Source organism: Pipistrellus hanaki (genome assembly GCF_964339955.1).
Source record: "Pipistrellus hanaki genome assembly, chromosome: 2".
Classification (NCBI taxonomy): Eukaryota; Metazoa; Chordata; class Mammalia; order Chiroptera; family Vespertilionidae; genus Pipistrellus; species Pipistrellus hanaki.
In genome coordinates, this window is record NC_140504.1 from 177,008,147 (window position 1) to 177,020,319 (window position 12,173).

The following is a 12,173-nucleotide window of genomic DNA, read 5'->3' on the forward strand; positions in this document are numbered from 1 at the left end:
GATTACAGTGAAAACATAGGAGTCTATGAAGAGCACTGCAATATAGGGAGGCAGCAGTGGATGAGGTTGTAGATAAGAGCTTACCAGTACCTGGATTTGAATTCCAGCGCTGCCATTTCCTATCTGTGTGAACTACAAATTCCTTGAGTCTTGTTACTTCACTTAGTAAGCATCGCTTTACCTTTAGGACTCAGCAGTTAGGTCTTTCACTAAGCATTTTATGATCTCTCCAGGTTAAATTTCTCATTCCTCCAACTTTGTCTCTTCAAAAAACCAGAAGCTCAAAAAACATCTTTGAGCTTCCTTTCTCCATGGCCTTGATCATCTGGAGTCAAGTGGGGACTGCCTTCCCTGACTGGTGTGTGTTATACGCTTTAAATAGATAGGATTATATTTGTTAATTACTCCTTAATAAAGCTAGGGGGTGTGTTTATATGTTTTCTACTTCACCATTTGAGAGGCTTCGGTGATAGCTGGCCAGTTCATGTGTTAATTGGTTCATCTGGATCTTTTGTTTTGGTGTACAGGACAATGCTCTAACCAACAGAGCCACCCCGCCAGGGTCTGCATCTTTTAATTTGAACCTCTGGTTTAGGTATAAGCATTTCTAAGGCTGTGAGCTTTTTGAAAGAGATATTTATCTTCATATTACTGTTGCTGAGCATGTACTTGACACATAAAAAGCCTTTAATAAGAACTCACAGAACTGAATTGAATGGAGTAAAACCTTTCCTAAACAGATTTTGCCTTTTTCTGCCTTTACTTTAATGTTAATTTAATTAGATCATGGTGTTTATTTTTGCATTGTTTTGCATATAATTCTTCATAGCATAGAACATCGTGGTTGAAGGAACTGATCAACTATTTCTAAAGACAGAGAAAGAAAGGAAATGTACTTAAAGTATGATAGAGACACATTTCCTAGCTATAATATTTGTTAGGAATGAATTATTACGAGATGATGTTGCATCCTTTTATTTAAAAATCTTCTATGCAATTAGCATAATCAAGCACCTTCTTGAAGACAGAGAGAAGAACATTGTATTCCTTATGAGTTTATGCAAGTGCACCAGTGAATGATCAGAATGTTTCATAAAATTTTGACATGTAATAAGTAATGTAAACATATATTAACTTTAAGACATTATAGGTTTAGGCAGAATTTGAGGACAACTTTTAATCAGCAGGTGCACAGCTTTTGCAAAAAAAAAGTAGGATTTATCATTTCATAATTTGCTTCTCTATCAAAATCAGCTATCTCAGCTGAGTTTATTGAAAGAATAGTTCTATTCATTGTCTCCAGCTTCTTGCTTTTTTCTGATTTCTGAGCCCATTACATTCTGGTTTCTGTTCCTACTCTCAATGAAGCTAGTCTTGCTGAGGCAATTATGACTTTGTGAGTTGGCAGAATTCAAGAAATGCTTATCAGTCATCTCTGTCACATTTAACCTAGTTAACATCTTCCTTGAAACTCTGTTCCTTTGTCACTTGTAGTCCTCATTACTACTTTTCTCAGCATCAAGTCCTGCAGGTTTTAGTTTGTTCATTTGTTTAGTCATTTATTCCTTCATTCAACAAATATGAATTGGGTGCCACTTCTCCATAAGAGTAGGAGGCCCTGAGGCTGTGGCAGTGTCCAAGACAGGCATGGCAGATGCAATCCCTGTTCTCATGGAACCTATAGCCCAAAAGGCTGTTCATTCAATTCAAGAAATATTTATTTAGTGCCCCCTTAGCTACTAAATAGATAATGATATAAATTGTTAAATTATTTAATCTTAGTGGTACTATATGCTTTAAAGAAATAGAGGAAGCTATGAGAACCTATAATAAGAATACCTAATTTGTGGTGGGAGTTGGGAGTCAATCCAGGAGTTTCTTGAAGAAGGAACATTTATTTGAAACTTGAATTGGCCAAGTAAGAACCCTGATGGGAGTAAGGATTGGAAGGGCAGGGAGGTAGGGAAGGGTAGTTAATTATTGATTGTACTGTTATCTATAAAGTTATCAGCTGCTGTAGCATCTTAAGAATGAAATTCTGCTCTTATCTTTCGTCCTTGTCAAAGGCTTTGGTTGAGTCCTGCAGTCTCCTTGATTGCAGCACTCATGGCCCTTTTCTTTTTCCTGGTCAATGGTTATTTTGAAATCTCTATCTGGCAGCACCAAAGAGATTTTTAGCTTTGATGGAAAGTCAAGATATATGTTTGAGAGGATAATCAATAAGTGGAATAGTTAAATAGTACTGCAATTCAGAGAAGGGCACTGTCTCTTAGACATGGGACGATTAACCTCCCATGAGGGCTTTGGAGGTAGGTAGTGAAGCTTCAATTGAAGAAAAAGACTCAGAAAAGCAGAGAAGAAAGGAACCAGCCATTTCCAGTAGAGAAAAAGGAGAAAGCAAAGGCAGATAAGTGGAAATCTAGTGTTGCATTTGGGAAAGGTTGTACTGTTACCTGTAGGCCTAGACAGAGCCTACTTTGTACTGGAGTGATGCCATGGAAGACGGAAGAGGACCTACGAAGGAATCTTGACTATCCGGCTAAGGAATTGGATTTATCATTTGAGCAGAGGGATGGCATGTGTAGAACAGTTTCAGAATAAATCTGGCTGTGGGTAGCTTCAAAGCCAGGCTCTGAGACATGAGAATGCCTGGACTACTGGGCCAGTGATTCAGTTTAGCAGATGTTTATGCAGCACCTCCCTGGTGGCAGTGGAAAGGGTCAGGAATGAATAAGTGAGAGCACTTGCCTGAGGAATCCAGACTTGTGCAAGTTCATATTGAAGGTTGGATAGACGAGAGAGGAGCAGGAGGGGAGACGGGGTGAGTCAGGGCCCCTCATTCCCCCACCCCCACTGGTTTTAGGGGTTGGCAAACTGTGGCCCATAGACCAGATCCATCCAGATGCCTGTTTTTTATAAAATGGGGTGTTTTTTTTTTACATTTTATTTATTTATTTGTTAATTTTTTTTTTTATTTCAGTGAAGAAGGAAGAAGAGAGAGCTAGAAACGTCAATGATAAAAAAAAATAAATAAATAAAAAATCATTGATCGGCTGCCTCCTGCACACCCCCAGTGGGGATTGAGCCACAACCCGGGCATATACCCTGACTGGGAATTGAACCCGTGACCACTTGGTTCCCGGGTCAACGCTCAACCTCTCAACTGCTGAGCCATACTGGCTGGGTTGGATTTTATATTTTAAAATATCAAAATATAGCCGAAACCGGTTTGGCTCAGTGGATAGAGCGTCGGCCTGCGGACTGAAGGGTCCCAGGTTCAATTCTAGTCAAGGGCATATACCTTGGTTTCGGGCACATCCCCAGTAGGGGGTGTGAGAGGTGACTGATCGATGATTCTCTCTCATCGATGTTTCTGACTATTACTCTCTCTTCCTCTCTGTAAAAAATCAAAAAATATATATATTTTTAAATATCAAAATACGAACAGTACGTCATGTTGTATGAAAATGACATGAAATTCAAATTTTATTGTCATCGTGTTTTTGTAGCACAGCCTTGTCTATGTATTGCCTATAGCTCCTTCCACATAGAGAGCTGAGTTGAGTAGTTTTAACAGAGACTTCGAGGCCCACAAAGCCCAAAATAGTTACTGTTTGTCTTTTGACAGAAACTTTGTCCACCCTTGAGTCACAGCCATCCTTATCTCATTCCTCTGTTCTCTGAAACAGTCTCTCTTCCTACCTGAAGCTTTCCTTCTACCCAGGCCTTTAAATATTCTTCTCTTTATGTTCCTCCCTAGATCCTCAGCTTTACTCTCTTTAGGGACCTTTCCCCTCCCAGATATGCTCAAGACATGCCTTCCTTAGAAAACAAAAACAAACACTTTTACTGCTGGTCTCCATCTCTAGTCTGTACCTCCACTTCACCTAGACCGCTGACCCCAGCAGTCCATTAAAACTAGTCTTGCTGAGTCATTAGTGAATTCCTAGCTACCAGATGCAGTAGTTCCTCAGTCCTTATCTTCTTTGTTTTCCCTGACATTTAACATTTTGATCATTCTTTTCTTTCTTTTTTTAAAAATTTAAATTCTTTATTGTTTAAAGTATTACATAAGTCTCCTTTCCCCGCCATTGACCATTCCTTGACCACTCCCACCTCCCAGCAAGTGTGTGTGTGTCCCCCCCCCCCATCTTTTTTCTTAGAGACCCTTTTTCTTTTGGCTTCTGTGACATTGTTCTCCTTTACTTCTCTTCCTATTTCCCCAGCCCTTCCTGCTCACCTTTCAATGGCTTCTTTTCTATACCATTACCTTAAACACTGGTGACTTTCACGGTCTAGTCTTTGTCCTCTTATAAGAGCTATTATTTTATTGAGTACCTACTGTATGATCATCACTATATTTAAATGCTTTATGCAAATTATACCAAATCCTTACAACAACACTAAAAAGATAGGTTTTGTTTCCTCCATGTTATAACTAAGGAAAGTGAGCTCAGTAAGCTCAAGTGATTTCCCCAAGGTTATACAGTTAGTAGCCGCAGGGGCTGGAATCTGAGCCTGCTATAGTTTGCAGGTCAAGTGGGCTAATATCTGTGTACTGGACCTGTTTCTTAGCTTCTAGCTTACATATCTGACTGGCTACTAGACATTTCCATCTGGAAGTCATGGCAGTGCCTCAACCCCAACTCCTCATCTCTCTCCCAGCCCCCATCCAGCCCCAGTTGGTGGTATGACCATCTCTTTAGTCATCCGGGCATAATCTCGGGGGTAGATCTCGACTTTGCCTCTCCCTGACCCCTTTTGACCCAGTTGTCACTACAGCTGTCATTTCTCCCCCTTTAATGTCTAGAATTCATCTCTCTCCATAACTGTTGTCTTCTTAATCTTTCCCTTCTACTCCAGTCTGTCCTCCACAGAATACCAGAATGCTCTCTCCTAAACCCCAGATCTGAGTGTCTTGTTGTCTTGGTTAAAACCTATTGTTGGCTCCCCATTGTCCTATTTCTCTACTCCATAGCTTAACTGAGGAGGCTGTGCCTTTTTCTCTCGAGTCTTCTCCTTCCTGTCTTCCAAATACTGCAAGGGTTTTTGTGGTTCACTGTACCAAAAAACGCATTCATTTCTCCATGCAGTTCCCAAGGTGTTAATGACCTCTTTCTGGAATGCCCTCCTACCCAGTTGGTCTGAGGAAGGCCTTTTCAGTTTGTTCCTTAAAAACAGACTTTAACAGGCAAGCAAAAAGACATCCTCAGTTCAGAGAGAGTACCTTGGTCTCTGAGCCTTCACTGATTTCCAGTCTTTCTGAGAGGGGTTAGTTTTCCCTTTTTTATGCTCCCAAGTACCGTGTGCCTGTTGTTAGGCTCAGCCTGGTGTATAATAACTTGTGCACGTCTGCCTCCTTAAAATTGGCATTTCTTAAAAGTAGAGATTTTGGTCTTGCTTACTTTTTCTTATCTGTGATAGCTAGCTTGTTGGCTGGGATGTAGTAGTTCAGTAACTGCTGGATGAGTAACACCACTGTAGTTAGTAACACTAATATAAACTGAGGCTTTGGAGGAAGGATTAAAGGATGAAGATTTTACTAAAGCTGAAGAATAGACAGTACTGGCACCCTGAGAGGTATAGCATCAGAGAATTTACAGAGTATTTTCACAAATGTTTTATTGTCTTTTCTTCTACTCAAAAGCACTGAGGGACTAAGAAAGGGAGTGGACTGACAATTCTCAGGAGGAAAAGGGTATGGGGAGTGTGAGAAGAGACTGGACAAAAATCGTACACCTATGGATGAGGACAGTGCCGGGAGGGCAGAAGGCAGGGTGGGAACCAGGTGGAGGGGATTATGGGGAGGGGGGGACAATTGTAATAATCCGAACAATAAAGATTTATAAATAAATAAAATCAGAAAAAGAAAGAAAAAAAAGCACTGTGAGACAGCCAGGGCAGGCATTCATATTCCCATTTTAGAAATAAGGAACCTGAAACTCAGAGAAGTGAAATGAGGTGCTCAAAGTCTTGAACATAAGTGCCAGGATTCAGTCTCCTCCTGCCAAGTTGAATGCTATTCCTCTGCACCAGTGCAGAGATGGGGAAGGTGTGGGAATAAACCTCCATTTGGAGGTTAAAGGAAAGGACTGGCTCAGAGAAGATAGAGAGAGCCCCAAGGAATTACTGTGTGCTGTAGGACAGATTTTCAGGAGAGGGCATCAGCCTTGAGATCTTTTTGCAAATGAAGGGAAGTGGGGAAGGATAAAAGAGTTTGACCAGCAGGAATTCAAGAGAATCGTTTCATAACAGCGAAGCCAGCTTGCCAAGTAGCAAGGAATAAGTGGGCATTGAGGGAAGTAAAGAAGGCACATGGGAAAACTCTTTCAAGGAGTTCAGTGGTAAAAGGAAATCCAGAGTCTAGCCGTTTGAGAAATGTCAGGCTAGGCTCTGAGAAACTCATGATACATTGTTTTCATTTTGTAGACTTGAAAATATATACTGTGGATATTTATAAATAAACTATGCTAGTATATACCTGCTAATATGCACATGACTGAGTATATAAAATTTAGGATGTTTTAGACTCAATTTAACATTAGTCAATCCCAATCAAGATATAGTGCCATAGGGCAGGATGTTTGACTTAAACTGAAGTAAAATTTTATTTGTTTGTCGTTTTGTTTTGTTAATCCTCATCCGAGGACAATTTTCCATCGATTTTTAGAGAGTGGAAGGGAGGAGGAGAGACACAGAAAGAAACACACGGATTGGTTGCCTCCTGAATGTGCTCTGACTAAGGCTGGGGATAAAGCCTTCAACCAAGGTACATGCCCTTAATTCAAATCAAACCCAGGACCCTTCAGTCTGCGGGCTAACGCTCTATCCACTGAGCCAAACGGGCTAGGGCCGAATTTGAATATAGGTAACTGAAAGAGTGTATGCCCACCTTTAGATGGTAGATGTATACTAAAGTCTGCACCCTTCTTATAGTCACTTAGATAGTCACCTCTCTACAAGCTAGCTATTCCCCGTTACTCATTATTTTTGTCCAGATTGATTGGATCAACAGGAAAATAGCCCTACTTTGTTGTTAGAGGCCGTTTTCTGTGTTTCCGTGTCATCCACATCTCCTGGAGCCCAAGCTCAGGGCAGCTAGAGCCTGGGCAGCTATTTGTCCTGTTGCTGAGGTGTCCTCTGTCTGCCAGGTAAAGCGGTACCAGTGCACCTTTGAGGGCTGTCCCCGCACCTACAGCACAGCAGGCAACCTGCGCACCCACCAGAAGACGCACCGAGGAGAGTACACCTTCGTCTGTAACCAGGAGGGCTGCGGCAAGGCCTTCCTCACCTCCTACAGCCTCAGGATCCACGTGCGAGTGCACACGAAGGAGAAGCCATTTGAGTGCGACGTGCAGGGCTGTGAGAAGGCATTCAACACGCTGTACAGGTCAGCCTTCCTCCCGCTGTGCCAGCAGCTCTGCCCTCGCTGTCACCATTGCACAGCAGAGTTCTCTTTCCGGGCTTTAAAGAGCGCAGCTCTGCTCAGCTGTTCATAGAGGATCTTGTTATTTGAAGGTTGACTGAAAATGATGGCACATTTGTGTTTAGATTTTGTTTCTCCTGTAGTACCATCCTGGCCTGGGGATTTGAGTATTTGGCATGGAGTGCTATCTGCCTTGGCTCAAAACCTTGGTCCTAAGGCTTCTGTCATTTTCTTTCCTATCTCACTTTCAGAAAGATTACTTTCTGCCTAGCCTGAGAAATGGGAAGTGGTCCGCTCATTCGCTACCACCCTTTTCTACCATTGGTATCAGGAGACTTACTAGTGTTTAACGTTGGGTGTAAAATAGCAAACATAACAAGAGCTAACATTTCTGAGGCGCTCACTGTGTGCAGGGCACTCATCTGAGTGCTAATCCTCACAGCACTAATAAGTAAAGGGAAGCCCAGCAAGGTAACTGGCTCAGGGTCCAGTAGGAGGTGGGACCAGGATTTGAGTCCCAGGCTCCAGAGTCATGCTAATACCACTATGCTCTATACTTCTCGTTGAGCAAAACATTTTGTAATATAGAATTCTGGTGCCCTTAATCCCTTTATTTTTTTATTTTTTTTACTATTTTTAAAATTTTTTTTACTATTTTTAATCCTATCAAGGTTATACATTCTCAGTGTTTACAGAGTAGATAGTTCTAATAGGTTCATTACAAAAGATGTACCTCCCCATTTCTCCCCCTTCACAGCAACCACTTTCTACTCTTTTAGCTTAATATTAATATTTTCATATCTACTTCCATGCTTTTAAATATTAGGCTTATATTGCTCCTTTTTAAAAAATATATATTTTATTGATTTTTTACAGAGAGGAAGGGAGAGAGATAGAGAGCTAGAAACGTCGATGAGAGAGAAACATCAACCAGCTGCCTCTTGCACACCCCCCACCGGGGATGTGCCCACAACCAACGTACATGCCCCTGACCAGAATCGAACCTGGGACCTTTCAGTCCGCAGACCGACGCTCTACCACTGAGCCAAACCGGTTTCGGCATATTGTTCCTTCTTGATTTTTCCACATTAGGATATTGACTTCCCACTATGGCGTTAAGGATTAAGTTCTATTTCCTCCCTTCTCCCCTGCCCCCATCTCCATCACACTTGTTCCTTCCCTAAAACCCATTCTCCCAATGTTATTATTCTATTTTCAGTATGTATTATTTTTTATTAAATCAGTATTCAGTATTTACTTAGCCGTAAATGAAATTACTTCTCTCATAAAAGATCTTACTTGCCAGTAGCTTATGCACTTGACCCTGAAGGCGGTTAAGCTGTGTGGGAGGCTCTGTAATACATCATGACAAAGGGCCTTTCTCTGGCTATCTTACAGGCTGAAAGCACATCAGAGGCTTCACACAGGGAAAACATTTAACTGTGAATCTGAAGGCTGCAGCAAGTACTTCACCACACTCAGCGATTTGAGGAAGCACATTCGAACCCATACAGGAGAAAAGCCATTTCGGTAGGTCTCACTGTTTTCTATTTGTCACCTGTCAGGTTCCAGCTGGGTGTCTTGATGCACTCTGAAACTTTTTTATGGAAAGAAACTTCCCGTCACTAGTCCTTTGGCAGTGCTCGCTCTCCCCAGGATGGCTCTGACCAGTTACTGCCACGGGAGGGAGGATAATGAAGTCCAAGGGCACCCTCGCTCTGGATGATGGCTTCCTGCCTCATTCTTCCTTTTGTTTTGCAAAGCATTTGTTGCAGCTCACTTATGTGGTAGGATTTTTATCAGTGCTAGAGAAATACTGTGATGCAGGTTCTCCTCTTGAGAAATTTAGTCTGGTAACAAAGAACCACAGGAAACCAGACAGTTTCTGAGACTGAGATGCCCAGAGTGCTTTGGGCATAGGGGAAGGGATACTTACCTGAGAATCGGTGGGAAGAGTAGGAGACAAAGGGGGAAAGGAGGAGTAGCACTACTTAGGCTAGTGGTGCAAGTATTTTATTTTTTTACTGGTTTAGTGGTTTCTTCAATATCTCCCATGTATACACAGATATATATATATATATATATATATATATAGATATATATAGATATATATAGATATATATAGATATATATGTGTGTGTGTGTGTGTGTATTTAAATTTATGTACTTATACATATATTTAATAGATAGAAGTATAGATGTTTAATCTTAAAGGAAAGACTTGTATCATCTTCTGTGTTCATAGCATGTAGCATGGTTCTGAGCATTCAGTAGAAATTCAGAAACAACTTAGTGAGATAATCAGTTCATAAGGATTCCCACTAAATATAATACAGATGAAAATTGCACACAAACAATGGTTTTGACTTGTCTGGAAAGATTGCTGTTATTGTCATGGTATTGTTATTGTCATGTCATTCATACCTTTCCCTTCTTGAATCACTCATCTCCTCATTAGGATAGCAGGAAATTGAAGTCTTCAAGGACAGTCACCTCTTACACACCAATTAAAAGTAATTGTATTTTAAAATGACAGCTGCTTTTCTGAGTCAGGCCCCTCTAAAGCAAGAGTATTTAGATTCTCCTTGGTTACCCTCCAGATGCTATGACACTTAAGGTACCTCTTTCCCCTTAGGGCTGTTGAGGGGACTCTGATTTCTGTTCAGTCATAGGCATTTTTGTGATGTTAATATTGCTAACTTTTCTTGAATGTTAAATGGGACTTGAGATGATATGTAATTAGAAAGTAAAATGCTTTAGAGAAGCTTTCTATTTAAAGAAATAAAATATTTTAGCTTACAAAAAAATACATTCATTCATATAAATAGTAATCAAATGCCTACTGTGTGCAAGAGTTACAGCAAATGTCAAGAACTGCATGGACCCTGCCCTCGAAGAGTTTACAGTCTAGTGAACAGATAACGAATGTGTACACAGGAGATAAAACAAGATTAGAAAAATCACAGGTGCCATAAAAGAAGCTAAATGCATAGGCGTTCTGAGGAGGGAAAGATTACTCCTAGCTTTGGTTATCAAGAAAATAAAGGAAGAAGTAGATCTGACCTAAACTGAAGATTACAGATAATGATTTTGTTCTAGTGCTGTTTCAGGCTCCACACCTTTGAGAGCCCCTGTGCCCATTGTTGGTATTTCTAATCCTGCACTGGCAGTAGGTTTCCCAATGGGCTCTCATTGTCAATAGAATACTGTTAAGTAATTCATCAAAAGGCTTTTCTTGTCAGTGCTCTCAATAGTGCCTTTTCTATTGCACAAGAAATACTTATCCTGGGCCATCAGCTCTCTCTGAGCTCAGATTTGTCACTTTACTTTTCCAGGGACTTGTCATTCCCTTGTCTAAATCTAATTTTGTTGACATGATCTTGCTGTTCTGAACATTTGTTTGAGTCTGTATTTATACGAGATGTGAAGATAAAGAGCTATTAGCTGATGACTGCTGTTTCTTTTTGCTTAAACCACATATTTAGGTGTGATCATGATGGCTGTGGAAAAGCATTTGCAGCAAGCCACCACCTTAAAACTCACGTCCGTACACATACTGGTGAGTTTAAGTTCATTTTTATTTTAATCTTTGGAGAGCCAATAAATACCATGTTTTGTTGAGACCTGTAGAGCTCTGGAGGGAGGGAGCCTTATCAGCTTAGCCTTCACCTATGATGTTTGACTTACTTTCAGAGGTAAAGGATCTAAAGGTTGGACTCAGGAATCCAACCTTAAGAAATGAAAACAGTACAGAGATACTCAGTAAAAGAACCTGGAGGGGAACTAATCTCTTTAAACTTCCCAGAGCAGGCAATTCTCAGTGCTTTGCTCTCTACATTGAGTTTTAGGATTAAGATGGTTAACATATAACTTACTTAAGGTTTAATAGCTAGTAACCCGAACTCTCATAAGAATACTTCCCTCTTTTAGGGAATGGTAGGTGTCTTAACTCCGTGAAATGACTTCATGGTCAAATTAACATTACTTGTCATTCTTGCAGGTGAACGACCCTTTTTCTGTCCCAGTAACGGCTGTGAGAAAACATTCAGCACTCAATACAGTCTCAAAAGTCACATGAAAGGTCACGATAACAAAGGACACTTATACAATGCACTTCCAACTCACAATGGATCAGAGGTGTGCAGTGTTTTCTCTCTAGCTTTGAACTGGGCATTGCAGAACAGCAACCATTGTTTGTATATCAAAATAAAAGGTCAAAACATCTTCTCTGTGTATCTGTTAGCGAGAGGGAAGAAATCAGGGCCAAGATCTATGTCTTGGGGATGGGGTGGTAAAAGCCAGATTCTCACCAGACTCCGTGCCTTAGCCCTTGGTTCAGCTCCCCCTCCTTTCCATCAGGTGTGTGGAAGAGGTCTTGAAATCCGAGGTCTAGAATGGCTTCCAAAGGCCAGCCAGATGCTCCAAAAAGGTGTATTTTCCCTTGAATATCTATAAAATGGTTTATCTGTACTTGAGTTTGGAACACAAATTAATGCTTTACCTCACACACCCATTAATCTGTCATTGGAGAACCAGGAAGAGGCTGGGTGGTCCCTTGCCCTTCTGAATTGTTTGCAGACCAGAAGGTTTGACCATCACCAGTTTAAGGCACTGACCCACAGAACAAGCCTCTGCAAAGTTTTAGGCAGTTTTGTCTAGTCTTTGACAAGTTCCTCCACCATATTTCCTTCTCCCCCAGCTCATTTCAAGAGATCCTAGGGTGAATTTACTGTTCCTACTGATAATG

General features: G+C 41.0%; 1 protein-coding gene across 2 annotated transcripts in view; it reads left to right on the forward strand.

Moving 5' to 3' along the window:
- Positions 1-12,173, forward strand: part of MTF1 (metal regulatory transcription factor 1) — a 43,294-nt gene that overhangs the window by 12,867 nt on the left and 18,254 nt on the right. For both annotated transcript variants that reach the window (XM_084873279.1, XM_084873278.1), the window contains exons 3-6: positions 7,152-7,390; positions 8,825-8,956; positions 10,912-10,985; positions 11,427-11,563. In XM_084873279.1, the coding sequence (XP_084729405.1) occupies positions 7,152-7,390; positions 8,825-8,956; positions 10,912-10,985; positions 11,427-11,563 (582 nt within the window). The remainder of the gene's footprint in view (positions 1-7,151; positions 7,391-8,824; positions 8,957-10,911; positions 10,986-11,426; positions 11,564-12,173) is intronic.